The sequence below is a fragment of the Numida meleagris genome, chromosome 1, assembly GCF_002078875.1.
Source record: "Numida meleagris isolate 19003 breed g44 Domestic line chromosome 1, NumMel1.0, whole genome shotgun sequence".
Taxonomy (NCBI): Eukaryota; Metazoa; Chordata; class Aves; order Galliformes; family Numididae; genus Numida; species Numida meleagris.
This window is the reverse complement of record NC_034409.1, coordinates 15,259,578-15,284,270: the sequence shown is the minus strand read 5'-3', so window position 1 is coordinate 15,284,270 and position 24,693 is coordinate 15,259,578. Positions and strand designations below refer to the sequence as shown.

Sequence of the window (24,693 nt, the reverse complement as noted above, 5' to 3'; positions counted from 1 at the left end):
TCACTGTGAAATTGCTACCGTGCATTCTTTAGGATTCCCTAGACAGGTGAGCATAAGCTCAAAGAATACAGAGCAGGTGATTTTATGTCCTGGTGCGTGACACGTCTGGTAAGGAGACACCCACCAGCTCCCCTTCTCCTTGTTTCCTCCGCTCCAGCTCCATTTCCAGAGAGGCAGGGGTGGAAAGCAAGCTGCCAGCACTCCCCAGCTGGGGAGTGAGAACTCTCTCATTTTATTTTCAGCTGCTAAGCCACAGTACTGCTGCCTTCGAACATCAGCAAAAGACTTTGAAAAGAAATGGGGATGGGTCTCACCTCTGTGCAGTGATGCCCCTGAAATAGGTACTTTCAGCACAGAGATGACAACTCTGCCCGTGTGGATGGGTCTTTTGGCTTTTTTGGCTCGATCACCAACGTGCAAGTACAAAAAACAGCTTTCTGGTTGATCTATGGCATCAGGTCTGGAGGGCTGGGCAGGTGGGAAAGGCATGCAGAGGGGCTGGGAGCTGCTGGCTTCTGAGGGAAAGAGCCATGTCCCTGCTGCAGGGTAGGCATAGGGTACGGAGGCTTTAAAAAGCCAGGAAGGGCAAAATGCTGGTTCCTTTATATACAGAGCTTGGTTCCAAGACAACGTTTCTGTGAAGTGCCAAGTTAATGCAACACCTGACCAGAAGGAACATGTCACCTGACATGTTTTTCCAGGCAGCCCTCACTGGGTAAGAATTGCTTACACACTCCTGAACCAGCAATTTCCCCATGTATTCTCAGTTCTTTGGAAAACACTGGGAAACTGGAAAGCAAATAGTTACGCTATGCTCTATGAGACAGGAGTAAATAAGGTTTTTCCACTCCTATGCTCTCAAATGCAAATAAATGAGTTTTCGTTAGTGGAACACAGACTAATTGGTCCAGAATCAATGGGCAGTTCTCCTGGCAAGCACAGGTTTGATGCCTTTGAAGTTCATCGTACACCTCGGTAGTCCAGCAGAGATAAAGCTCCCAAACATTCCCATCTGTGCTCAGCACCCCTTTAATGCCTCCTGCTCCCAGTTCTGCAGCAGAGCAGGAGCAATACAAACCATCTTCTGGTGCAGAAGCCCCTTCAATTAGGGTTTGAAACTTAGGCCACTTCCACTGAAGACCTCTAAAACATGAAGCGTCCACACGTTTTGTAAAAATCAGTGTCAGACCAGGGGAGAGCGACTCAAATCACCCCCAATAACCTCATCCTGGGCTCTAGCAGTCAGACTGCTGCCAGACACTTCCCTGTCACTGTCACCAGTCACTGGGTCTTTGGTAGCCCCAGAATACACAGAGAGGAGAAGTTGCCTCGGATCAAAACAAACATGAGGGCTCTTTCTATGCATGCAAATGAAGCAAAAAATGATGGCTGATTTAGACGAAGGGGAAAAAACAGCTGCTTTAATCATGTTAATAGAGCAGACTAAGCTCTTCATTGTTGTTTCCTCCTCTCATAAGCTCTGTGATTCATGCAAATCAAGGAGACAACAAAGGGGAAAGGGTTGGAAAATCTGTCCATCTCCCTCAGCCGAATACCAGATGAAAAGCAAGGAGAAAACTACTCTGTCAGCCACATCCGATGATTGGATGATTATGTCATAGATAGTGTTTGTATGTTGTGGGAATGGGCCACACAATCAGAATCCAACCATATACACAGCCAACACTCCCTCATGGAAAACAACAGCGTAGCAATAGGGAAGTACCTCTGCTGCAGTAATGCACGGTGTAGCCCATGTGCAGATATAGGAAGGCTTTTGTTTACAATATTCATTGGTTTTTTATCAGTTCCTACCAGCAATCTGCCTATCAGCATTTCTGTATTAGTTTTCAATGTACTGATCAGTTAGAATTGTAGAGTAGAAGTATATGCAATAATAAGATTATACTACTGAAAGGAAGGTTTGGGGAGCACGTGAAAAGGACCACAAGATCAACATTTGGCTCTGAGGCAAATCTAGGTCAATATTAGGCCAATTTGTTCTTACCATCTTCTGACAGGACATTCCCAGCCTCCCTGGATGGTCTGTTGAAGTGTTTGGTTCCTCTTAGAGTAAAAAAGAATTTAACTACCTCTAAATCTTTATCCTCTGCAGACTAAGCCAGTGCTGTATTCCCAGCGGAAAGAAAGAGCAAGCAATCACCATTCCCATCACAAGAAGCCTACCACTATTCCTTTGTTTAAAAAGTTTTGTGCCAAGTAGCTGAGCACAACTGTGCAGGAGGGGTCTTCAGCTAAAACGCATTTCAATCTGTCCTCTGTTATTTTCTTTTAGATAACAGCCTGTGCCCTCCTCAGCCTTCCTCTTACTACTAATGCATTCATAGGATTTTTTTTCTGCTGTTTGTCCTTCCTCACCGCATCAGCTGTTGCTTTGTATGAGCACTGGGACTAAGCTTTGGTTGAATTGCCTGCTGCCAACCCAACACGGATGGAGCTCCTTCCAAGGCACTGCCCCACATGCCCTTAGCACTTCCTACTAACCTCTGTGTATTGCTGAACGACATTTTCAGGAGTCGGACCAAGGAAGACATAGAAGTCAAGGATCCCTCCAATAGTGCGGAAAGTTAAGGATGGGTTTGGACTCAGAGAAACATCTGAAAGGGAAAAACAGGTTCTCAGGACAAACTAACTCTGCACAAGGCCTGTGCATGCTGGTCTCCACGCATTACTGTGTCCCCAGGTAGAGGTGCATGGGGGTCATTCCCTGACACTTTGCCATATGATCAGATGGGCACACAGGACCAGTACATAGGCTAGCAATCATCCAGACTTTCTGTAATCTGCATCTTCTGATTGGCATAATGCAGCAATAAATCACAGAAACCCACACAGATTAGTTTGCCCAGAATCATTTGTCTCAGTTTCATTTATATCACAAGGAACCACAAGCTTGTGTTTAGGGTTCCTCTGTGCTATTTTAATCTGCTTATTGGAAGTCATTGCCTGCCAGGGAAAGCTGATTTTATAGACTGAATGAAGATTCCCCTTTTCTGAAATTATACTATTGGATTAACACAGTAAGGTGACCATGGCAACACACAAAACTACTTGCTGCAAACAAAATATAGGGCTAACCTAAATTGATTTGATTCAGTTATGCCAGTCCCAGAGGAAATCTATTCCACCTTCTCCCTTCTCTGAATATGCATGTGTTTTTTTAAAAATTAACCATATATTTTCCCTGGAATATGCCTTATCTTGTTTAACAGTCATTCTAATGGAATCTCTTTGAAAACTTTGTAGCAATTACTGGAATCTCAGTTATGCGCCAGTCACTCATATTGTACCACACTGAAAAAGCAATCACTGAAACGGCTCTTTTTGGTGTTTACTAATTTACTGCCTTTCTATATGCAGTCACTATAGGGAATCTGTATATCTTCCTACCTTGTGCATTGGAGTTCAGAAGGAGAACGCCGTGGGCATTGGAGTCATCCTCTACACACATATAGAAAGGGTGAACGCCATAGAGATTGGCAAGCGGCTGAAACATAAGCAGCATGTTAGGTATAGCTTTATTTTGCCATTTTTTCATAGTTTTGGTCAGCTAGGTACATATTCAAAGACAAGGAAATTAATTAATTCATTCGTAGTTAGAAACTTGTTTTGAAAAACAGGAGCTGTTTTTCTGCCTTGACACAGTGCTCTTTATTAGCCTCTCTTAACAAAACCTTCTGTATTCTGCTAAACCCCCTGAAAAGCCAAGGGTAAAGCATGCTCTTCTAGTGAAATTATTCATCATCCATTGACCTCAGTTTTGCCAAACTTTTAATAAATCCTGCTGAAGCCCAACGTGTTTGGGTGAACGGGGATCGATCAGAGAGCAAGATTAAATGCTTTCCTGACCCAAGATTTTGATACATAAAGCACTCTTTTTCTGCTAAGTACCACACCATGAGAAAGACTCGAATGAGAATCATCAAATTCTCCTCAAAAAGACTTATGATTTTGTCATTTAATTAAAACTTTTGACACCTGCAATACACATGGCATTCAGTCTTTGCCATCAGCTCCCATCCGTGGTGTTATCACACAGAGAGAGGTGGGAAAGGAGCAGAGCTGTGCCTCACCGCTGCCTTGTTGTGACACAAGCCCAGGACAAAGTGCTACCCAAAGTGAATTACCGTGGGTGCCTGGTCCCTGCTGAACATGCCGTAGGTAACGAAGTCCATGCTGTGTTTGAAGGACACGTGCTCCTGCTCGCCAAACCCATACACTGAGGTGGATGGCACAGCTGTGGTAATCTGAAGATACTGGTTGGAGAAAAACAGATCAACCAGGGGACTGTCCCACCTGGGACAAATGGAGGGAAACACGGTTAGTTTGCTCATCATCTTAAGCACACATCCAGTTATTTACAATATTTCTGTATTTTGGAGAGTAACAATATGAAAAATGTTGAACTCTGTGTATGCTTCTAATGTACTTAACACACATCAAATGCATCTTGCAGTGGCTGCAGATATCTTGTCTACTTATACAATAAAATGCCTCAGTATAATTTTGAAAAGAACAACTGAAATAAGAGAAGACACTATCTATAATCCTATTACCAAAATAAGTGGTTGCTTGCGCTATTTCTATGACAACCAATGGGGCAGGCTAAAAAATTGTTATTACACAGTGGGCTTCAGAATGCTCAGTGAGAACAACAGACACTTGGTTGTTTTCCATTTTAACTTTTTAACTCTTTGCTGGATCAGGACCCAGATGCTTTTGTTACCCTGACTTTATGCAGAGTGCAGCAGAGTGACAGCGTCCTCCAGACTCTGCTCGAATGAGATGTTTATGTTGTGATGGATCTTCCCTTGCTCCTCTTGCCAGCCTAGTGCCTTTATTTCTATTGACCAGTCTGTGGGCACAGGCTCACATTTTAATTACGTGTTACATTCTGTTTCCTATCTCCAGTGCTACAATGAGCAGAAGTCTAGATGGGGGAGAGCACAGTCAAGCTGTGGAGAAGTGTTTCATTAATGGTGCTGTGTATGCCATGAGTACCACATTTAGATAGCACCCTCTCGAGCCTTGTTTAACCATGAATGTGTTATAGCTAATTAAAATAAATGAGCCAAAGCGACAGAGCGTACAAGTGGTGTAACTCTCCTAATAACGATCTTTTGTCAATGATTTTGACAAAATTAAATGTTTGATCAAATTAACCAGTAAATCGGAGAAGCGGAGGACACACCACACTGTGGGGGGGGGCATGCTGCCCAACCTGCCACACACTGACCGACTTGAGAACCTTCTGCCTCTGCTTGCCAAAAGCACCATCCATCACTATGGTCCTAGGTGAGCCCTAAGTCACACACCTGTGCTGAACGGTGTGTGCTTTCTGTAAAACATCTATATGGCCTTTCTGACAAGGAAGAAAAATAATGATTTGTATTTAACTACTCTTGATTTAGTTGCTTGCCGGCAACAACTCTCCCTCCCTTCCAGCACCTCCTCTATCCACATACAGTGCTCAATAAGGCTGCTCTCTCATAGGAAGGCTAATGCAGCCAAAATATTCCTGAGAAGCAGGCCCAGCCCCTGGAAAACAGGTCTTCCTGTGAGAGGCTGCCGTGCTCCAGCACTGCGTGGCTGTCTGGAAGAGTGCGCCATGTAGCAAAGGATGCCAGAGTAGAAATGCTCTGGGAGGAGCTCAAATATCTGTCCTGACTCACTGAGCGCTCTCCATGATGTCTGTTCAGAGGACACGAGGTTTTGGACATCTCTGGCACCCATGTTATGGCACTGACATTTCCCATGCCAAGCACAGTGCCACCATAGCATTAGAAGTGCTCCTTCCCCTTGGCCAGCCCCTCCTGGGCAGGAAGGTACCAGGTGCTGCCAACCACAGCCCTGTGAACAAACCCTCTGCCCCAACAAGTCTGCAGTGGCATGGAGAAATCTTGACATATGCCATGCGTTCCCCAATGGCACTGCCATGAGCTCAGCATCTGCACAGGATCCCAGAACTGGGTCCTGTCCTGCAGCCCCACTTCAGCCATGGTTCTCCATCATCGCGGTCCTCCTATCGACCTCTGCCCAACCGAGCATTACACACTAAATACAGCATTAACAGTCACATAAAAAACACAGGTTACGGCTCTCTCATTTTTTCTAGGCACCAGTATGCCTCCTCCATTTAGAAGAGGAGCGTGATCATGTTTTCCCCGGCACAGCCTCTGCCCTCAGTGCATTGTGGTTGGCTATTTACTTATTTCCTTGTAATGTTTGCTGGCATTCTGCTGGCAATTGTTTAAATGAAAAACCACTGTCTGACATTCCTTAAGCACCTGGAGATACTAAAAGGAAACATTAGGTTTCTCCCACCTTCCCTCCTGCTGGTTTAATGCAGACAGAAAGAATGAAACAGGAGGGAGCATAAAATGACACCATGTGTGCAGGAATCTGCACAATTCTCCTCCAGCAGCCTTGCAAACAGTAGCAGTGCTGGACAACAGCACTATGCTTGAGGAGGTTGGCAGGGCACAGGTAGAACACCCTACCCTGCCTGTACTGGAGCTGGAAACCAACATTTTCACAACACTGGAGAGGGATGACTAAGAGGCAGTGGTTTTCAGAATTGGAATCCTCAGGCCTGAAGTGATGCTTTGCCTGGCTGAAGGGCTTGGCTGTGCCGCATTTCTTGGAGCTGGGCATCTGCTGGCACATGCAGGGAGGTCCTACAAAAACTCCAGAACCACGAGACTTGGAATAAATACACAGTACTTCATTACAACATGCACAAAGTGATACACAAAATTATTTTAGGCCAGGCCAGATTTTTTCCTTTTTTTGCAATGAACCCAAGGAGAAATGAGCTCGTTGCTTTAAGGTGCAAACACCTCTCTCCTGCTCTGACTCAGAGAGAAGCTCTGAGCATCTTCTCTAGCATCTGCTTTCCTTGGCCTCCAGACCCTTTGGAAGTCAGAGCCATGTGAAAGACTGTGAATATGTGCATGGAAATATAGGTGGAAAATTCACATGTCTATCAGAAAAGTGGGTCCAAGCCCCCAGCTGAGCTTAGGCATACTATTGCTATAAAGCCAGGAAAGCATCTTTGTGACTGAGGATCATGGGCCCTGCGTCCAGGAGATGCCCAGATGTACCCAGCCCGTTTCTCCCCACTAACACTGCTGGGCAGCAGCAGCGCAGAGCCCAGGCCTCCCCAATTTTCCATTACACTCAGATTTCTGAAAGGTGTTTCCACTGTTTCACAGCAGCCACACTGCTTGTGATGGGAGCAGGACATGCAGCCACCCTGCATGTCTTGGGGAGACTCGCTGGCCTGCAGAAGGTATGCCAAGAAGATATATTTTTTATGTTTATCTTACTTTTAAGATGATTTAATGAATAGGAGGAGAAAGTCAGTGCCAGCAACAGATCTTCCACAAATGTGACATTTTAAAAAACAAGTTGCAGGGTATATTTACTGTTACTGACATAGCTCTGCTTTACTTCTTCTACTGAATTCATCATCATGGTATCAGGGCATCTTCTGTAAGTGGTTGGATATATAATGCTTCATTTTTGTTCCAAAACACACTTGAATAAGTGATATGCCTGCAATATTTCTCGCCTACATAGCATAAATCTTAATGATTAGAAGAGTAAAATAATGGCTCTTGCAAAGCAGGATCAAACTCAAGCTACCCATGACACGTACAATTTGCTCCTGTTGCTTTCAGCAAAACTGCAGCTTAAGACAATAGCATTATAAATCATTCTAATAGCCTTGCCTATGTAAAAACATCTTCACGGTAAGTGGCATCCATGCTTACTACCACAATCAATAAAAAAGCAGCTGAACTCTGCAGTAGCCTTTTTGGAAATGAAGGAAAACCTTGTTTAGATTTGTGTTATTTGCACCATGTCTTCCCAAGTGCAACCAAATATTTCTAACTCTTAATAGAGAGAAGGGAGCATTTATGTGGCTTAGGAAAAATGCTCTGCTCTCCGTTATTCGTATGACATCATGAAGGAAAACTCACTTGAAGAGCAGACATTAAAGTGCAGAATCAAATCAATACTCCATCCTCCTGCAGCCTGCTTCCAGCACTGGCCTGTGCTGGGTATCGCAGAGGCGTAAGATGTCACTCAGAGCCAGCCCTACAATAATCTGCTTACGGAGGAAGTGTCTGGCTGTTTTCATAGAATTAGCTTATGTTATGTTGTGAGACACGGAGACAGAAATATTTTTTTTGTACTGATGATTTTTCTATTATGCATCAACGCGTATCCTGCTAACTCTCCCGTGTCAGCACAGCCCTGGGGCAACGAGTCCCACAGAGGAATCACACACTGCAAAATTAGAATGTCTTTGTTATTTTTCACTGCTTTAAAGCAAACATTTTCTGGCCTTTTAGTCTCTGTTCTTAAGGAAATCAGAGCTTTCTTTGAGCCTTCATACTCATACTCATGCCTCATACCACCTCTCCAAGTGACTGCTGTTGTTCGTGGCAGGAGCAGGAAGGAGAAGAGCGTTCAGCCTGGGAGAGCGTGCCACTAAATAACACAGGGGCTCCCGTCTGTTCCCTCACCTGCTTTATTACAGCCCAGCATTTTCTCTCCTGGCTTTTTATTTGCAAAGGGTCCTGGCCAATAACAGCCCGGTTTCCCAGCAGAGCTGCAAGATCAGCTAGGATAGCATGAGTAAGGGTTTATTCATCATAAGCTGACTTAATTTTTTGGCTGCTGATTGGCCAGTTTGGGCCACTCTGCCAAGACAGGTGTTTTCCTAGGGTAACAGAAGGAAGGAGACGTTACCTTTCCCACAAGTTTGGGAGCTTCACCTCCAGGGCAGAAGACCTGGCCTCAGTCCCTGTGCCTCATTGCTCAGATCTAGGACTTGTAGCCCTCCATTTTGTTGCAGTTTTGGGTCGCATTCTCAGCAAGATGGAGAACACCTGACATCTGCATGAGACTGGGTCTCATCCAACCTGGCAGGCAGAGGTGGTACCTCTCCCTCCAACAGCTTCTGATTGCTCTTGGCACAGAGAGGACCTGCCCTCACCTCTAATGACACAGCAGGAGTGCAGGAGAGGGTAAAAAAAAATGGGGCAGAGAAACGAAAGCAGTGCATGAGAAGAAGCAAAGCAAGAAGGAGGAAAGCCAAGGAAGAGAAACGAAGGCAGCACGAGAGCTGCCCACCAGCAGCTGTTTGCCCCAGAGCCACCAGTGGCACCTGGATCATTTCCCTGCACGACCCCACCTGATCCTCACTCTGTGCAGGAAAAGCAGAGCCTGTCCTTGATTACCTGAAAATATGGCTGTACTTGGCTTTTTATTCCTGATCCAGACTCCACATGAGGTTTGCAATCAGCTGCTAATGGCTCTTCCCTGACGTAATTCATTCCTCTCTCCTCTTGTCATGATTACAAAGTGCTGGGTTTATCCTGCCCTCCTCAAGCCAGCACTCATGTGGCTCGGCTATCGCAGGGGCTCCTCATGTGCAGCTGGGAGGAATGCCTGTAAATCACATTCAGGGATGTCTGCAGACTCCAGGTCTCCACTGCTCTCCACTGTAATGCTGTGGATGTGGTGATAAATCGCTCCTCAAAGGAGGAGTCAGTGGGAGCACAAGTGGCAGAGCTGGGATGGGCTTTTATGTCAGGCACCAGCTGTCCTGCCATCCTACAGCTCCTGTGTCTGCAGCTTAGAATTACAGAATCATCTAGGATGGAAAAATACCTTCAAGATCATCAAATCCAATCATCAACCTGACCTAATGAGGCCCATCTCTGAACCACATCCCTCAATGCCATGCCCGCACATCTCTTAAATACCTCCAGATGGGAACTCTGCCATTGCCCTGGGCAGCCCGTTCCAACAGTTGACCACCCTCTCCACGAAGAAATTCTAAACCTTTTTTGGAGTGACTTGTGATCACTGCCTGGCATCCTATTGCTTGTCACCTGAGAAAAGAGACCAATACCCTCCTCACTGCAACCTCCTGTTGGGTAGCTGTAGAGAGCGATGACGTTTCCCTTCAGCTTCCTTTCCTCCACTAAGGCCCAAGCCCTTCTATCACTGCTCATAACCCATGTGGTCTAGTCCCTTCACCAGCCTCACTGCTCTTCTCTGCACACAGCCAAGCAACTCAACACCCCTGCTGGGGTGTGACCCTTCAGCCTATAACTACCGTCAATGCCATTTGAGTGAAACAATAGCCTCAGAAGCACAGGATTTCCCTTTCTCTAAGCAAAATGCTCCATCTCTCTGTTGACGAGGATCTTTTCTTAGCAGCATTGCTCAGAGGCTTGCCCTGGGTCCTGGGGTCACCGCAAGGACTGAGCTTGCTGCCAGCCCTAGCTGTTGTGCACCTCTCCCTTCACCATTCCAATTAACGAGCCTCTGCCAAAATCTCTCATTACAAAGAGAAGAAAATTGGGTCTTTAGCTTAAGCCCACCGCTTTCACAAAGCTGTTAAGTCTAACGAGGAATTAAATTATTTTTGTTATCAGGTAATGCATAATACATTCCTTTACAATAGTCTGCAAAAGGAAAACTTTACAGAATTGGCTGTGATGCCCAAAAAGAGATGGCATGAAGCTACAGTTTAAAGGACAGACAGCTAATTAAAACCCAATGCAGTGGTTCCATCTGCAGTCACAAGCCATTCTAGAGGCTGTGTCGCATCACACATGTTAAGCCATCCTTACATTTAATGCACAGGTAATGTTTATCTTTTGAATCTGTTTAACAAAGAGCTTCTGGAAACAAACAAACAAACAAGAAACCCCCCCCCAAATCAGTCTGACCTTCTTTGTTCACATTTGGAGTTCCACTTGGATCTCAAGGACCTTCTAGGAGTGCACTTTGCAAAGGTTTCATCTTCTCCAGCACTGGCAGAGCTGGTGCCAAGGACCAATGGCACAAGGGGCGGGTGTAATCAGGAGCTTCACCTCAAAATGTGCTGCTAATCTGAACTGCAATGCGAATACAGCCATACCGACAGCCTTCTGCAGGCAAAGCACAATTTGCTTCTCTCTTGCAAGGACCTGCCATGAACGATGCCCACATTACAATGCCCTGTGCCTCTGCTCTGCCCACCTGAGTGATGCAGGCATGATCCACGCTGGGCTGTAGCACTGCTGCTCTCTCAGAGTGACAGGCCAGACCCACTTGCACCATCCCCTGCTTCCACTGGAACAAGTGCGAGCAGGAGCCTGAGGGCCCCTGAGGACCCGGGCTTCAGTTTCACAGACCTACAGCTGGTAGAGTGGCACACAAGCTGGTGCTCGCCTTCTGGTGCATTACAGCACTCCACATTTCAGAAGACAGAGCTTCAGTGCTTCCACAACCTCAGAATGGCGATGCCTCAAGCCACACACCCAGAAACTAGCAGTCTTAAAGCTTATTTGGCTTAATAGATAATCGTTCCTGTGTGCCTGCAGATAATCACCCATTAGACAGGCAGATACCTTACTAATAATGAGGATTTTCAGGGCGTACATCTGGATTTATGCTGGTTTGTGCTTGAGGCAGTGTCACACAACAAAGCCAGGAAGCAGCCAGCACTCGCCCTGTCACCGGAGCCCGGCGCTGGCAGCACCCCGTACTCACAGCACAGTGCCGGTGCTCTTCCTCTTCACTCGGAAGTGCGAGGAGTCAGACGAGAACTCCACATCGTAGTTGGCATCTTCGGCGGCCACTCCCGGGGCATCGATGCTGAGGGGCACCTCGAAGCGCTCCCGGCTGGAGTCGTACACCTGGACAGGGCAAGGCCAGCTGTTAGCTGGCATGGGGTCAGCCTTGTAACGGCATCCTTCCCAAAATACTCACCTTAAACCTGAGCCTGTCCTTCGTCTGGAACTCCACATCCATGACGATGGGAGAGATGTCATTGCCGAACAGTGACACCGTGCTGCGCTTGTCCAGAGTCACCCTGTGACAGAAACCAGCCTCAGTCCCACTGCCACTGCTTGGTGCAGGAAAACAACTCAGCATTTCTACATCAGTTCTTAAAAATAATACATCAATCATTGATGTGTACAGAAAGAAAACCTGAGGTTAATCTCCCATTTGCTAAGATCCACCTCCTCATGGAGGTAGTGGTGGCGGGCTGCTGACTGCAGCAGAAGCCCAATCTCCCAGCACAGTGCTCAGCTGTCATGGGATCATGGAATCACAGAATCATGGAATGGTTTGGGCTGGAATGGACCTTAGAGCCCACTTATTCCAACCCCTGCCATAGGCTGGCTGCCCCCCACCAACTCAGGCTGCCCAGGGCCCCATCCAACCCAGCCTTGAGCACCTCCAGGGATGGGGCACCCACAGCTTCTCGGGGCAGCTGTGCCAGGGCCTCACCACCCTCTGAGTAAAGAACTTCCTCCTAAAATCTAACCTAACTATTCCTTTATTTTAGTTCAAAAGTGTCCCCTTATCCCAGCTGTGGCACTGACACTTTCCCCTATCTCTGATTACTGGCTTTTTGCCCCTATGGAGGAATTCAGCAGCATGCAGTAGCCTTTATTTTCTGAGATTTAAGGCTAAAAATCAGATGACAAAGTCTTATGTTGTTGGTTTGGCTCTTCTTGCCATTAACAGACAAGAATGAATGGCCTTGAGTTGCACCAGGGGGAGTTCAGGTTGGAAATTAGGAACAATTTCTTCTCAGAAAGTGGTGAGGCACTGGCACAGGCTGCCCAGGGAGGTGGTGGAGTCACTGTCCCTGGAGGTGAAGAACCGTGTGGATGTGGCACTGAGGGACATGGTCAGTGGGCATGGTGGGGGTGGGCTGATGGTTGGACTAGATGATCTTAGAGGTCTTTTCCAACCTTTATGATTCTGCGATGCTATGATTCTATGAAATACGTGGTTTCCACACACTGGTGATGTGAGGACCCCAACTGCACGTGGCTTACAGAAACTCACCCTCCATCCTCACCCCCACCTGGCTCAGACACAACAGCTCGCTGCCAGCTTACCTCCAGCCTTTCGCCGTCTTCTCTATGCTCCTAGCCAGTGAGTAGCCATAGGCACTGTCCTCAGAGAAGAAGCACCAGGGAGCGTTGGGGACGTCGGTGGCACACCAGGTGCAGCCGCGTGCCTCGCAGCTCTGCTGGGTCGCACCGGGCTGGGGGTGGCAGTTCACCCGCCTCGCTGCTGGCACCGTGCACTGCTCCGTGCTGGAGCCATGGCTGTGGCCTAAAGCTGAGAGGGGAAAAGCAGTCAGGGAGCATGGAACGACACACACAGAGCCGCAGAACAAGCCACGAGATCTTCTGCAGTTGTTCTGCCTTTGCTGAGGTGTTTTTGCCTCACTTTGGGGCCAGCGCTGCAACTCCTATGGCTGAGATGTCCTCAGAGCAGCGTGCCTACTGATGACTAAAACAACAGCAACACATTTCTTTTCCATTGCAGCACAACGTGGTCAGGTGTTCAGGTAAAGCATGACCAACCTGCAGTGTTCATGGAAAGCTAACTGGGGAGCCACTGAAACTGCTGGTGAGGCTTCTGTCAGACAATGGGTTTCTACGGGGACTATTATTTAATCTAGATATTAATGTGCTGAATGCTCTGTGTGCTTATTGTCTCTCACAGTGTACGCAGAGGTTATATATGTACACGTTATATACACGTAAAATCTCCAAGTGTCTGCACAATAGGGGATATTCAATTATGGGGAAGGTGCTCCTGCCCAAACCAGGGCTGGTGATCCTTAGGGATTCTTTCAACACAAACCACTCTGAAATTCTATAATATATGTAAATACAAAAATTTCAGTTACATATATGTTTGTATTAGACTTCATTTACATATTATACAAATACTGAACACATGTATTAGGAGTAGTCTATATTACTATTACTATAGTAATATTATAGTATTATTATTACTGTATTACTATAGCTTGGCTTCATGTAGCAATATGGTTAAATCGCTTCCCTTATGGCAAAGGGAAAACACTGGCAGCACATGAGGAGGCACGAGTCGGCCATTTGCAGAACCACCCCAGTGAAAACCCTTGTGAGGTTCTGTCCCCCTGCCCCACTGCAGTTCCAGCGCCCAGCTCCCACACAGAGGGATCCACCGAGGGCAACCCTGTGACACGGTGCGGGCTGACAGTTAACTCCTGCCATCTCAGTCATTACCAAAGGAGACTCAGGTGGCGTATGAGGAACAATTTCTTCTCAGCAAGAGTGGTTAGGCACTGGCACAGGCTGCCCCGGGAGGTGGTGGAGTCACCATCCCTGGAGGTGTTCATGAAACACGGAGATGTGGCACTGAGGGACATGGCTAGTGGGAGTTGGATTAGGTGATTTTAATGATCTTTTCCAATCTTAATGATTCTATGAAAACTCAGAGATTAAAGCTACCTGAAAAATAATTACCCTTTTCCATAAAATGACAGACACCTTCGCTTTAGACATTTTTTACAGGGACTGGTGCATACCTGGAAGCTGAAAATGTGATTGCTGACACAGTCTGGAGTTCTCCCATATAAAGAAGTTCACAAGAAAATGTGCACAAGCAACAATTACAAATAGTTAAAAAATTACAGCATAAAACTGTGGGTTCACTAGGCAATTTCATCATTTGGCAATGTCAGAGTTTTTGTAGGCCGCTCTGAAAGTAATGCATCCTATTTATTTGCATGGAGACTAGAACAGATACAAAAGGCACAACAACACTATTGATAGAGCAAATCCTCAGCTACAAAACACTACTTTTCAACACAGTCAGCACCATTAGCACTCACCATCGCCAGCAATGAACAAGAGTCTGCAAGCCATGCTCATGAAAATCTGCACTAGCGGAGCTGACCCACTGTGGCCACTGCTGAAACACACCACGCACTGCCTCACTGCACTCACTCCGCTGGTTGGTCTCCATAAACATTAAGCAAGTATCAATGAGTGTCAGTGGGTGCCATTTTTTCTGCATGGAGGATTTCAATGAGACATCTTTGCCCGCAATGTGAGAGGCGGATGTTTGTGGTATGGCAATAGAGGCTGAACCTTCCCACCAATATGCTATTACATTTTGTCACTGTGTGACAGATGGCAGCAGAGGGGCAGTCTGACACCAGCTCTGCAGCCTGACGCACGGCTCCCATGAGCAGCGGCCTGGCAGTGCCATGCCCCACATGTACCAGTTAACATCTGGGTGGATGGAGCAGAGTAAAACCATCACATTTCGCTATTTTTTCCCCAGTAGGGCTAAAATGCAGCATCCCTCTTTTCATTACTTACAACACGACTGAACACACCAGAGCAGGTTATTAACATCTCACAGGAGACTCTTATCAACTTATTTCTATCATGAAATGCCTTCAAAACACTTCTTAAGGATGTTGTGAACGGAGAAGAAAGTTTAATGGAAAAAATATTGCTTTTGTAGGAGCCAAGAAAGCCCCTTCAGTGTGAAGCTGAAGCTTTCCAGGAAAATTTGGCAACGCGCTCAGGTCTAAGCAGCAGAACCAGGCTGCAGCCTCCTTCACCCCATGTTCCCCAAATTCCTGCTATCCACATGGCATAACGGTAAGGGGGAAATGTGCACATTCCTTTCTCTACTGTTTTTTTTTTTTCTCTTGTTTTTATTTTAAAGCCTTTGCATCATTTTTCCCTGCACTTTCACCCCTTGTTTGTAAGCATGTGTTGAAATGAAATGCAAAGAAGCAGTCAAACTCATCAATAGCTGAGGCTACGTGCTCCTTTTCCCTGATAATTTCCATGGGAACAGAAGCTATAGTGAGGGAGCTTGAAAGACAGAAATAAAAAAGCATTCCTGTTTGTTTTTAAAAACCCTGACTTCAATTCTGTGAAATCATTAGAGAGTGCTGCAATAAGGCGTAAGCAAAGAGTTAAAACATCACCACATTCCTTCTAATTCACAAGTCCTTGCATTTTAGGCTCACCTTCACGTTTGCTGTTTCCCTCTACCTTTATCTCTCAACACAGTGAGAATCAGCTCTTTTCTCCCTTTATTAGGCTCTAGACCGAATTCACTGCCAGTATACGTGGGTAAAAATATCCCAGGAAGCAAATTATCCGAGGTAACATTACCTTTCAGCAGTGAATGACTTCAGTCCATCTGCTCTGGTGCCCAAGAGCTGAACACACCATTGAACTGGGGTATATTTATAAAACAAGCCAGTACTGTTGCCTTTCCATAGAGTCACCTCAGGCGGAGTTCAGTCTCCGCCCATCCTCTTCTTTTCATGTAAAAAGAAGAGCTCCCACCCCAACAGCTTTTCTATTGTTACCAAGTTTAGATCTTGCTTTTAAGTCCCATGACAAAACAGAGGTCCCAGGCACCCACCTGCCAGCAGGGCGGCCAAGAGCCAGAGCCCCCTGACCCTCTCCATGGCTGAGTGCTGACTCCTGGCCACAGCCTGCAGCCTCTTATACCAGGCAGAGGCACAACACGTACCTCAATTACCTTGTTCAGGTTATTAATGAGACATTATCAATATTTTCTCAAAGCTAACCCAAGAAACTCAGGTTATCGTAACACATGGCCTTGCCATCATTAAGAAGCAGGTAAGATAAGGCCGGTGACAAATTTGTCCACAAACCTTGATAAACTTCTCAACTCCAACTTTGAGAGAGGATCATTTTCCCAAGACTTCTCAAAAATTATTTCCCAGAGACTCTTTTCTGTCATTAAAGAAACCCCTCCAGAGCCCCGTGTTTACCTTTTTCTGATTTATCTTTTGTCAAATACGTAACTTTATACTCAAAATGAAACGTTTGGAGAAAAACAGATGAAGAAATATCCATTAAAACAAGACTGGGACCATGACCTTTACAAAATGACAGTTTTCCTCCAACTATCTGATAGCAAGAACTTTCAGAGTAAGCCTGTGTGGTACAGTAAGATTCATTCTGACGTGATGTCTTCCCAGAGGTAAAGATAACTTTCTATACACACACTACCTAAGAGTTGTATTGGTGCTAACCACAAGATAGCTTCATAAAACAAAATGTCCATTTTCAAGCATTACCAGAGAGAAGCATCTGCAACTCAGACTGTTGCAACAACAGATCCTCACCATATGGCCCATTAAGGCAGAACAGCCTGACAGCGAGCAGCAATTTCTTAGGTTTGTAAGGACTTTAAAAAAACAGCAGCAAAAAAAGTTGAAAACCACAGTGTCCATATGAATTACAGACTGGGAGAACAGCAGCCCTGCCGAGGACTTGGGTTGCCCAGAGAAGCTGTGGGCCCCTGCAGGTGCTCAAGAGCCCTGAGCAGCCTGATCTGGTGGGAAGAAGCAGCCCACAACAGGGGGTTGGACTGCGTGGGATTTAAGGTCCCTTCCAATCTAAGCCACTCTCTGAATCTTACATACGTACACTAAAAAGCTACCTAGGATTCCCAGATGACAGCTCTTAGCAGTAAGCACCAAAACCAAGAGGTCACCAAGCTGCTGGCCTCACTGGCAGACCCGAGCAGGCACCAGCGCCCGAGCCAGGCAGATGGAGGTACCCTGCACCAGGCACAGCCTCTTGCACACAAACCCATGCTCCATTTCCTCAGGTAGTGATGTCGTCCCAAATCACACGCGTGCACATTCCTCAAAAGCATAATAGGTAAAGAGCAGCAATATGAGTGTATTTTAACTCCCAACCTGTACGTTAACAATACATATCATTATTTATTTCTGCCAAAACTTGGGCTAAATCAGACTTCAAATCACAAGCAGTACACAGTTTCATCTGCTTTCAAGCTGAGCTGAGAAGGAAATAACTTCTCAAAGATGAGTAAGAAGCTTCAGAGCTTTTCTTTGCTTGCCACTATGTAATAAGGGAAGAAATGATCTCTTGAGAACAGAACACATCTGCATCATTTGAAGTCTGTACTCAGTGCAAGGGAATCCTGCTAGGGTTTATAAGTACCATCAGAACAGAAATAATGGCTAACTAGAAGACAGCACCGGGATACCAACCCATGGGCTGTATTACCTAGCAAAGTATTCTACTGCGTTATGTAAAATTGTACTTCTTCACATGCGGGGCCTTTGCAAGTGAAGTGAATTGTTTATAAGGAACTATGAAGAAAAAGGCAAAGAGAAATAGTTCACATTCACATCTTTATTTAAGTGTTACCTACACAAGCTATAATTTACAGACTTACGTTTTTCTGGGGAAAAAAAAAAACAACAAAACCAACCAACCAACAACAAAAACCTCAACATCCAAACACTGTATCTGAATCTACATCATTTTTTAAAATTTGCAGAATTTACAAATTAATATTCAGAGCAGCTGGCTAAATTATACATCCTCCCTCAATATCCACATTCTGGGAACTTTAAAAGTCATACAGGCACATGATAAGATATTTCCTTTATACAACCATCTATTTACATAGCTTTTCCAATACACGTGGTTCAGTTCTCAAAGTAACTGCCAAGGTTTGCAAAACAGTGTATTTAAAATACATTTAGCAGCATATAAAATTAGATAAAAAGGAAAGATATCTTGCTTTAAAAAAAAGAAAATGTGAGATGATAGAAACGAATTCATAAGAAAAATAGATTAAGGTATACTTCTGTGATGACATAAGAACCATCTAGTCATTACAGATTATAGGCAAAACACTATTAAAACATACCAGTTTATGAGCATTTTAGTTCTAGTCCTGAGCACAGAGTACACACAGCTGCACAGCTTTGGTCAACGAGGATTATACGCTAATGTTAACACAAATCATGTAGCGTTTGCTGTTAGCAGGGCACAGCCATATCAGAACGATCTGCCCTAACAGCCTCCTCCCATCTCTTATTCACTTCACTTCCCTAATAAGAGGGTAAGTGACCTTTAAAATCTTGAAACAACATCTGTCAAAATCAAAGGCTTATTAATAGGACATCATCAGTCCTCTGCTACCCTAAAATGCAACACAGCTGATCATACTTGTGAGTGAAATACAGCAGAGCACTCTTTTAATATATTCCCGGTTATAATTTTGAGATGGTCATTAGAGAAGACTGACTTCCAGTTAACTTAAACTGCAAGTGTTACACAAGTGCACACAAATTCAGCCATTATATATAGACATACATACGTGATCACTGAGATACAAGAATGCTACCCTTGGGTTTTCTTCCCTACATACAGTACGTACTTTAAGGACAGCAGGTCTAATAGAAGAGTTCACTCTTATTTTTCAGCTCATTCCAGTCATCAGCATTTACTTAATAAGTATGCACCAAACTGCATAGAGTGCACTTCATCAAGATATTTATTTATGGCCATCATCTCAGTTGCTGGCCAGATCTTCGCTTGCATCTCCTGCATCAGAGATCTGTCCATCCATCACATTTCGAGCTTTCCAGATCCTCACAGTTCGGTCACTGAAAAACAAAAAAAAACGAAACATCATTCTAGTTAGATGATGCAGTTGGGGAGGGAGTGAGACAGGAGGAAAAAGGCTTTTTAAAAAAGATTCAGGTGCCTTATTCAGAAAGGCATTGTTGGAGAACTAAGGAATTTGTCTCCTTAAATAGCAATATAACCTGTGAAAGTGAAGCAAACACTATGAAGCATAAGCTCAGTCATGCGTTTAGTATTGAGAAGATTACCTCAAATGGCAACTCCTGTATTTCTTATTTCCTTCTCCAAAAAAAAAAAAAAAAAAAAACCAAAGAAACACATCAGGATGCAGCAGTCGGACCAGCCTTTAGCACAGCACAGACTTTTTCTGACTTGAACACCCCAAGTTCTGGAGGCCCTCAGCACAGTATTACAAGTCCCAAAATGATGGAATTTTCTGCCAGTAATAAAATTTCATTTGCACATGCGACCTAAACATATTAGTATCTTTAGACAAGCATAGGGACACCATCTTTGACAACTCCAACAATGCATAGCAGCAGAACATAAGATGACAGCATTCACAACTCCTGTGCAAAGCCCGCGCCCATAAGTTCAGTCCCCTGCACTTTACTGTCTTCAGAACTATTTTAATTACCTAATATGCCCACTTGTACTGAGGAAGCAGATATCCAAATCAAGATATTTAAAGGACAGTAGGACAACTTGCAAAGCTTCTGCTCTATGCCAGCGCTTAAGGAGAAGTGCCACTTAACATGGCATTTAGAAACATTCCTACTGGTCAGGAGTTGGTCCTAGCAATGAACTGCCTAACTCCAGAGGTGCAAGCTGGTAAAATACTATTGTCTAACTCTCCCTCTACCATCCTGCACATCAGAGGTCTCCAAACTATTTTACTCATGCATTCCATCACTAAAAAATTATTGAGCGTGGACTACCAGTATATTTATTGTTATTCATCTATCAATTACACACATACACCACCAAAGTTCCAATATTTTCTTCTCCCATCCCAATGGACCACATTTTGCATACCTTGCAGTGCACACACCCCACTTCAGAGTCCACTGCTGTAGGTTATTGGCACTTAGAGGCATGGACCAGTCCCCCCACGTCTGCTAGTTACTAACACAACTGAAGACCTAAATGCATTTGCATGGGCAAAACTATAGTGGGAGCTACAAAAAAGCGGTTTATGGATAAGAAAAACTCACTCTGATGCTGTAAAAATCTGGCTGGAGTTGGTGCAGATTGCATTTATAGGACTGTCGTGTCCTTTCATCTCCCCAATTGGTGCAAAGGTGTCCACGTTCCAGAGCTTGAGGGTTCCTCCTCTGCAGCCGCTGAGCAGAACTGGAGCACCAGGCACCAGGCCCAGAGCACACACCCAGTCCTTATGAGCATTAGGAACTTGCTGAAAAACAGAAAGCAGACAAATCTCACAGGGGCGAAAAAGAATTATAGATGAATGAGCACAGAAGCACAAACTAAAAAAAGAAAATCCTGCGTTCTAAGCCCAATTCCTATCCTGTGGTCAATTACCTATGTCAAGTCCCACAGCTATTTCTTTAGAGCAAGTAGGTGTTTTTCCTCCACGAGGCTACTTCCATATGAGTCACTTTGGGTTTGTTTCTCTTTGATAAACAGTGTTACAGAACAAGAAAAAAAACCTGATGCGCAGAACTGCCATGAGGTGGAACAGAAAATTACTTTGGGATAATGCTAAATCTACATATGTTCAAATGCATATTTGAGTGCATATTTGCACATATGGTCTCTGTGTGTTTTTCAAGTCTGCCTGTAAAACTCACACAACAAAAGAAAATCCAACACACTGCTCAAAAAATACACCAGGGAAGCAAAATCTATTTGCCTTCCTCCCTTCTTCTTTTCCCATTACTGTTTCTAAAATGATTTTATGATACGGCACTTGAAATATATTTATTATTTATTGAGGATGGACACTAGCATTTTACTGCTGATTCAGAAAGAAAAACACTTCACAGAATGGCTGACAACAAAGTCTGTTTGATACAAACACCAAGGACATAACAGCTCAAGTTTGCTGTCTTTTAAGAGAAGCAGGACTGGCTCTTCTCTGACGCTGCAGGAACTCTTACTTTGCTCCTTTCTCACCATGGAGGACACTCAGCTTTCTAGGAACATCCTGAAGCTTAATCTGTAATATACGCTGCTTGGGATGCATAGCACTAAGTGAAGTAGATGATCGCCAAATTCTTTTGAATGATATGTTTGCTGAGTTATTTTCATCAATTAAGTCTTCCAATTTAGGACTAACGTCTTGGAATGTTAGCATTTATACTTCAAAGCAGCTTCAGCTCAATTTCAGTCTTTGCTTATGATCTAAAACAGTCATGTCTGTGAATACTAGGAATACAGATGAAGCCTGCAGTATTTAGATTCTTCTACTACGTTACCACGTTATGTGATCAAATCAAAATTATATCTACATTTATTGAAAAATAACTAAGTTCTAGATGTCCTCGGCCAGCAGGTCAAGGGAGGTGATTCTGTCCCTCTACTCTGCTCTGGTGAGACCTCACCTGGAGTACTGCATCCAGCTCTGGAGCCCCCAACACAAGAAAGACATGCAGCTGTAGGAGGTCCAGAGGAGGGCCATGAAGATGATCACAGGGCTGGAGCACCTCCCCTAAGAGGACAGGCTGAGAGAACCGTGGCTCTTCAGCCTGGAGAAGAGAAGGCTCCGAAGAGACCTTACAGTAGCCTTCCAGTACCTGAAGGAGGCCTACAGGAAACCTGGGGAGGGACTTTTTATAAGGGCAGGTAGTGACAGGATGAGGGGAAATGGCTTTAAACTGGAAGAAGGTAGATTTAGACCAGATATTAGGAAGAAATTCCTTACTGTGAGGGTGGTAAGACACTGGAACAGGTTACCCAATGAGGTTGTGAATGCCCTCTCCTTGGAAGCACTCAAGGCCAGGCTGGATGGGGCTTTGAGCAACCTGGTTGAGTTGGGGGTGTCCCTGCCTATAGAGGGGGGGTTGGAACTAGGTGATCTTAAAGGTCTCTTCCAACTCATTTATGATTCTATGATTCTATGTAACATCTGCAGACGCACAGAAGAGCTGAGGTTGGCAGATCTCTGGAGACTGTCTAGTTCAATTCCCTACTCAAAGCAGGGTCGGCCAGAGTAGGTTGTTCAGCTTTTTTTTTTCCCCCATTTAAATGTAATTTCCTGCATTTCAGTTTGTGCCCACTGCTTATTTTAATTCCACTGGATACTAATGAGCAGAGTCTGGCTCCACCTTCTTTTCTCCCTCCTATCAGGTATTTACATATACTGACAATACGCCCTTGAGCCTTCTTTTCTCCAGGCTGAAGTGACTGAGCTCTCTTGGTGTCTCCTCATGAGAGGCTCCAGTTCCTTAACCCTCTTTATGCTCTTTCAGCACAAAGCTCAGCTTCAGGTCTTCGTTGAAATTGCTCCAGTATGTCCATGTCTATCTTTGTACTGGGGAGCCCAGCAGTGAACATAGCAATTCCTGATGCATCTCTCCAGTGCAGAGTAGATGGGAAGAATCAACACTCCATCTGCTCTCATCCTAATGCAGCCTGGGAGTGCTCTTGCTGCAAGAGCACTTTGCAGCTGGCTGGCCCCCAGCCTATACTGCTAGTGTTTGGAGTTACTCCTTATGGGATGCAGGACTTAGCATTTCAATCTGTTGAACTTCATGAAGCTCCTCTGCACCTGTCGACGTCCCTCTAAAGATCAGCACAACCACCACTCCTCATGGTTTTGTATCACCAGCAATCATGCTCAGACTACACTCTGCTGCATCATCCAGGGCATCAATGAAAATACTAAAGAGAATCACTCCCAATATTGACACCTGGGGTACACCACTAGTGAGTAGGCTTTGTGCTGCTGATCACAGCCTTTTTAGCCCAGTAGTTCAGCCAGTTTCTAATTCATCTCACAGTGCACTTCTCTAGTACACATTTTATCAGTCTGTGAATGTGTGTGTTATCGCAGACTGTGTAAAAAGCCTTGTTAAGTCTGGATAAACAAAATGAGATTCTCCCCCTCATCCATCAAGCCAGTCAGAGATGGCTTCAGTCTGATTTGGTATGATTCCCCCTTCATAAACTTCATGAACTTCATGAATCCATGTTGACTATATCCCATCACCTTCTTGTCCTTGTGACTAGTCATCATCTAAACCTGAACATTTACACAGCCTGAAAAGAAGTACTAAACATGACTGTCACATTAGTCACGTGACTTTTATATTACCTGAAGAAGGTCTTTCTGAGCCAAGTCCCATTTCTTAATTCCATTATCTCTGGATCCACTGAAAAGGTTGTCTCCCATAATAGCAAGTGCTTCAATGCCATCATAGTGAGGAGGTTCAAAATTGTGTGTAGGACTTACACTTCCAAGAGCCCCTTCAGTTACATCAAACATCTAAAACAAAATAAATGTTCAAATATGATAAGCAAAATTATCTGCTATCTCACCAGTTTGGAGATGCGCAGTGGAGCTTGGGGGTTCAGATACACTCTGGCTGAAGTAGAGGAAAAAAGCTACAAGAAAAAAAAAACAATCTCCCTAACACTGAATGAAGTTAATCACGATGACGATAAGCAAGAAAGTATCATAATCTCACTATGTTGTGCTTTAACACAACTCAGAGCAAAGTGTGTGCTAATGAATCACCCAAAGGACTAGACACTTTGACTGAGGTGCACAGACCTCTCCCTCCATCCCGACTTCACAGCTAGTATTGCTTAAGCAAGAGTCTGTGGGGAGCATAGAGAGCAACTGAGTGAAGGGAACTAGGTCTGCACCCCAAAACAGAGGCACTCATTGAATAACTTGGAGCCTGCGAAAGCACCTAAAGAGTAGCTGTTACGAATCTTTCTCTAAGACTTCACACATCTGAAGTCCACCTCATAGGTGATGAGGAAACAGTTGAACTATAGACAATCTGTTCCACAATGTCTTCAAGAACATTCCATCACATGATAAAAATACCAATTAAGTGGTAGTTATTAAGACTGAACATTATTCATAATCTATAACTGATAGAAGAATTTCCATCTTGGTAATCAGATTTCAGATAAGGGCATCTTCTGCTGAAGCCTGCAACTCGTATTAAGAGTTAAAATACATAGGCAAATACTAATGGTTTACCTTTATATAATGGTCCTTTGAACCAGTGACAATAAGATCCTGTCCATTGGAAATTCGATCCACAGTAAGGCACATGACAGGACCCAGGTGACCAGTTAGCTTTCCTGTAGACTGAAATCTCCAAGAACAAGAGAAAAAATGACTGAGGATTTTTTATTTTAATATGTATCCAACATAAACCATATCACAGTTTCTGCTAGAATGGATCTTCTAACT

The 24,693-nt window shown here is 44.6% G+C and overlaps 2 protein-coding genes across 8 annotated transcripts in view; both read right to left on the bottom strand.

The window, feature by feature from the left end:
* The window catches only part of LOC110392401 (sucrase-isomaltase, intestinal-like), a 52,556-nt gene extending 36,169 nt beyond the window's left edge, over positions 1 to 16,387 (bottom strand). Inside the window, exons 1-7 of the mRNA XM_021384638.1 lie at positions 16,282 to 16,387; positions 12,945 to 13,170; positions 11,800 to 11,902; positions 11,581 to 11,726; positions 4,149 to 4,317; positions 3,412 to 3,508; positions 2,506 to 2,618 (exon numbers count right to left, since the gene is read on the bottom strand). Coding sequence (XP_021240313.1) covers positions 2,506 to 2,618; positions 3,412 to 3,508; positions 4,149 to 4,317; positions 11,581 to 11,726; positions 11,800 to 11,902; positions 12,945 to 13,170; positions 16,282 to 16,327 — 900 coding nt within the window. The 5' untranslated portion in view covers positions 16,328 to 16,387. The remainder of the gene's footprint in view (positions 1 to 2,505; positions 2,619 to 3,411; positions 3,509 to 4,148; positions 4,318 to 11,580; positions 11,727 to 11,799; positions 11,903 to 12,944; positions 13,171 to 16,281) is intronic.
* The window catches only part of KIF21A (kinesin family member 21A), an 85,109-nt gene continuing 78,457 nt past the window's right edge, over positions 18,042 to 24,693 (bottom strand). For all 7 annotated transcript variants that reach the window (XM_021384630.1, XM_021384632.1, XM_021384634.1 and 4 more), the window contains 4 exons: positions 24,478 to 24,595; positions 23,578 to 23,748; positions 20,516 to 20,715; positions 18,042 to 19,321 (listed from right to left, as the gene is read on the bottom strand). In XM_021384630.1, coding sequence (XP_021240305.1) covers positions 19,228 to 19,321; positions 20,516 to 20,715; positions 23,578 to 23,748; positions 24,478 to 24,595 — 583 coding nt within the window. In that variant the 3' untranslated portion in view covers positions 18,042 to 19,227. The remainder of the gene's footprint in view (positions 19,322 to 20,515; positions 20,716 to 23,577; positions 23,749 to 24,477; positions 24,596 to 24,693) is intronic.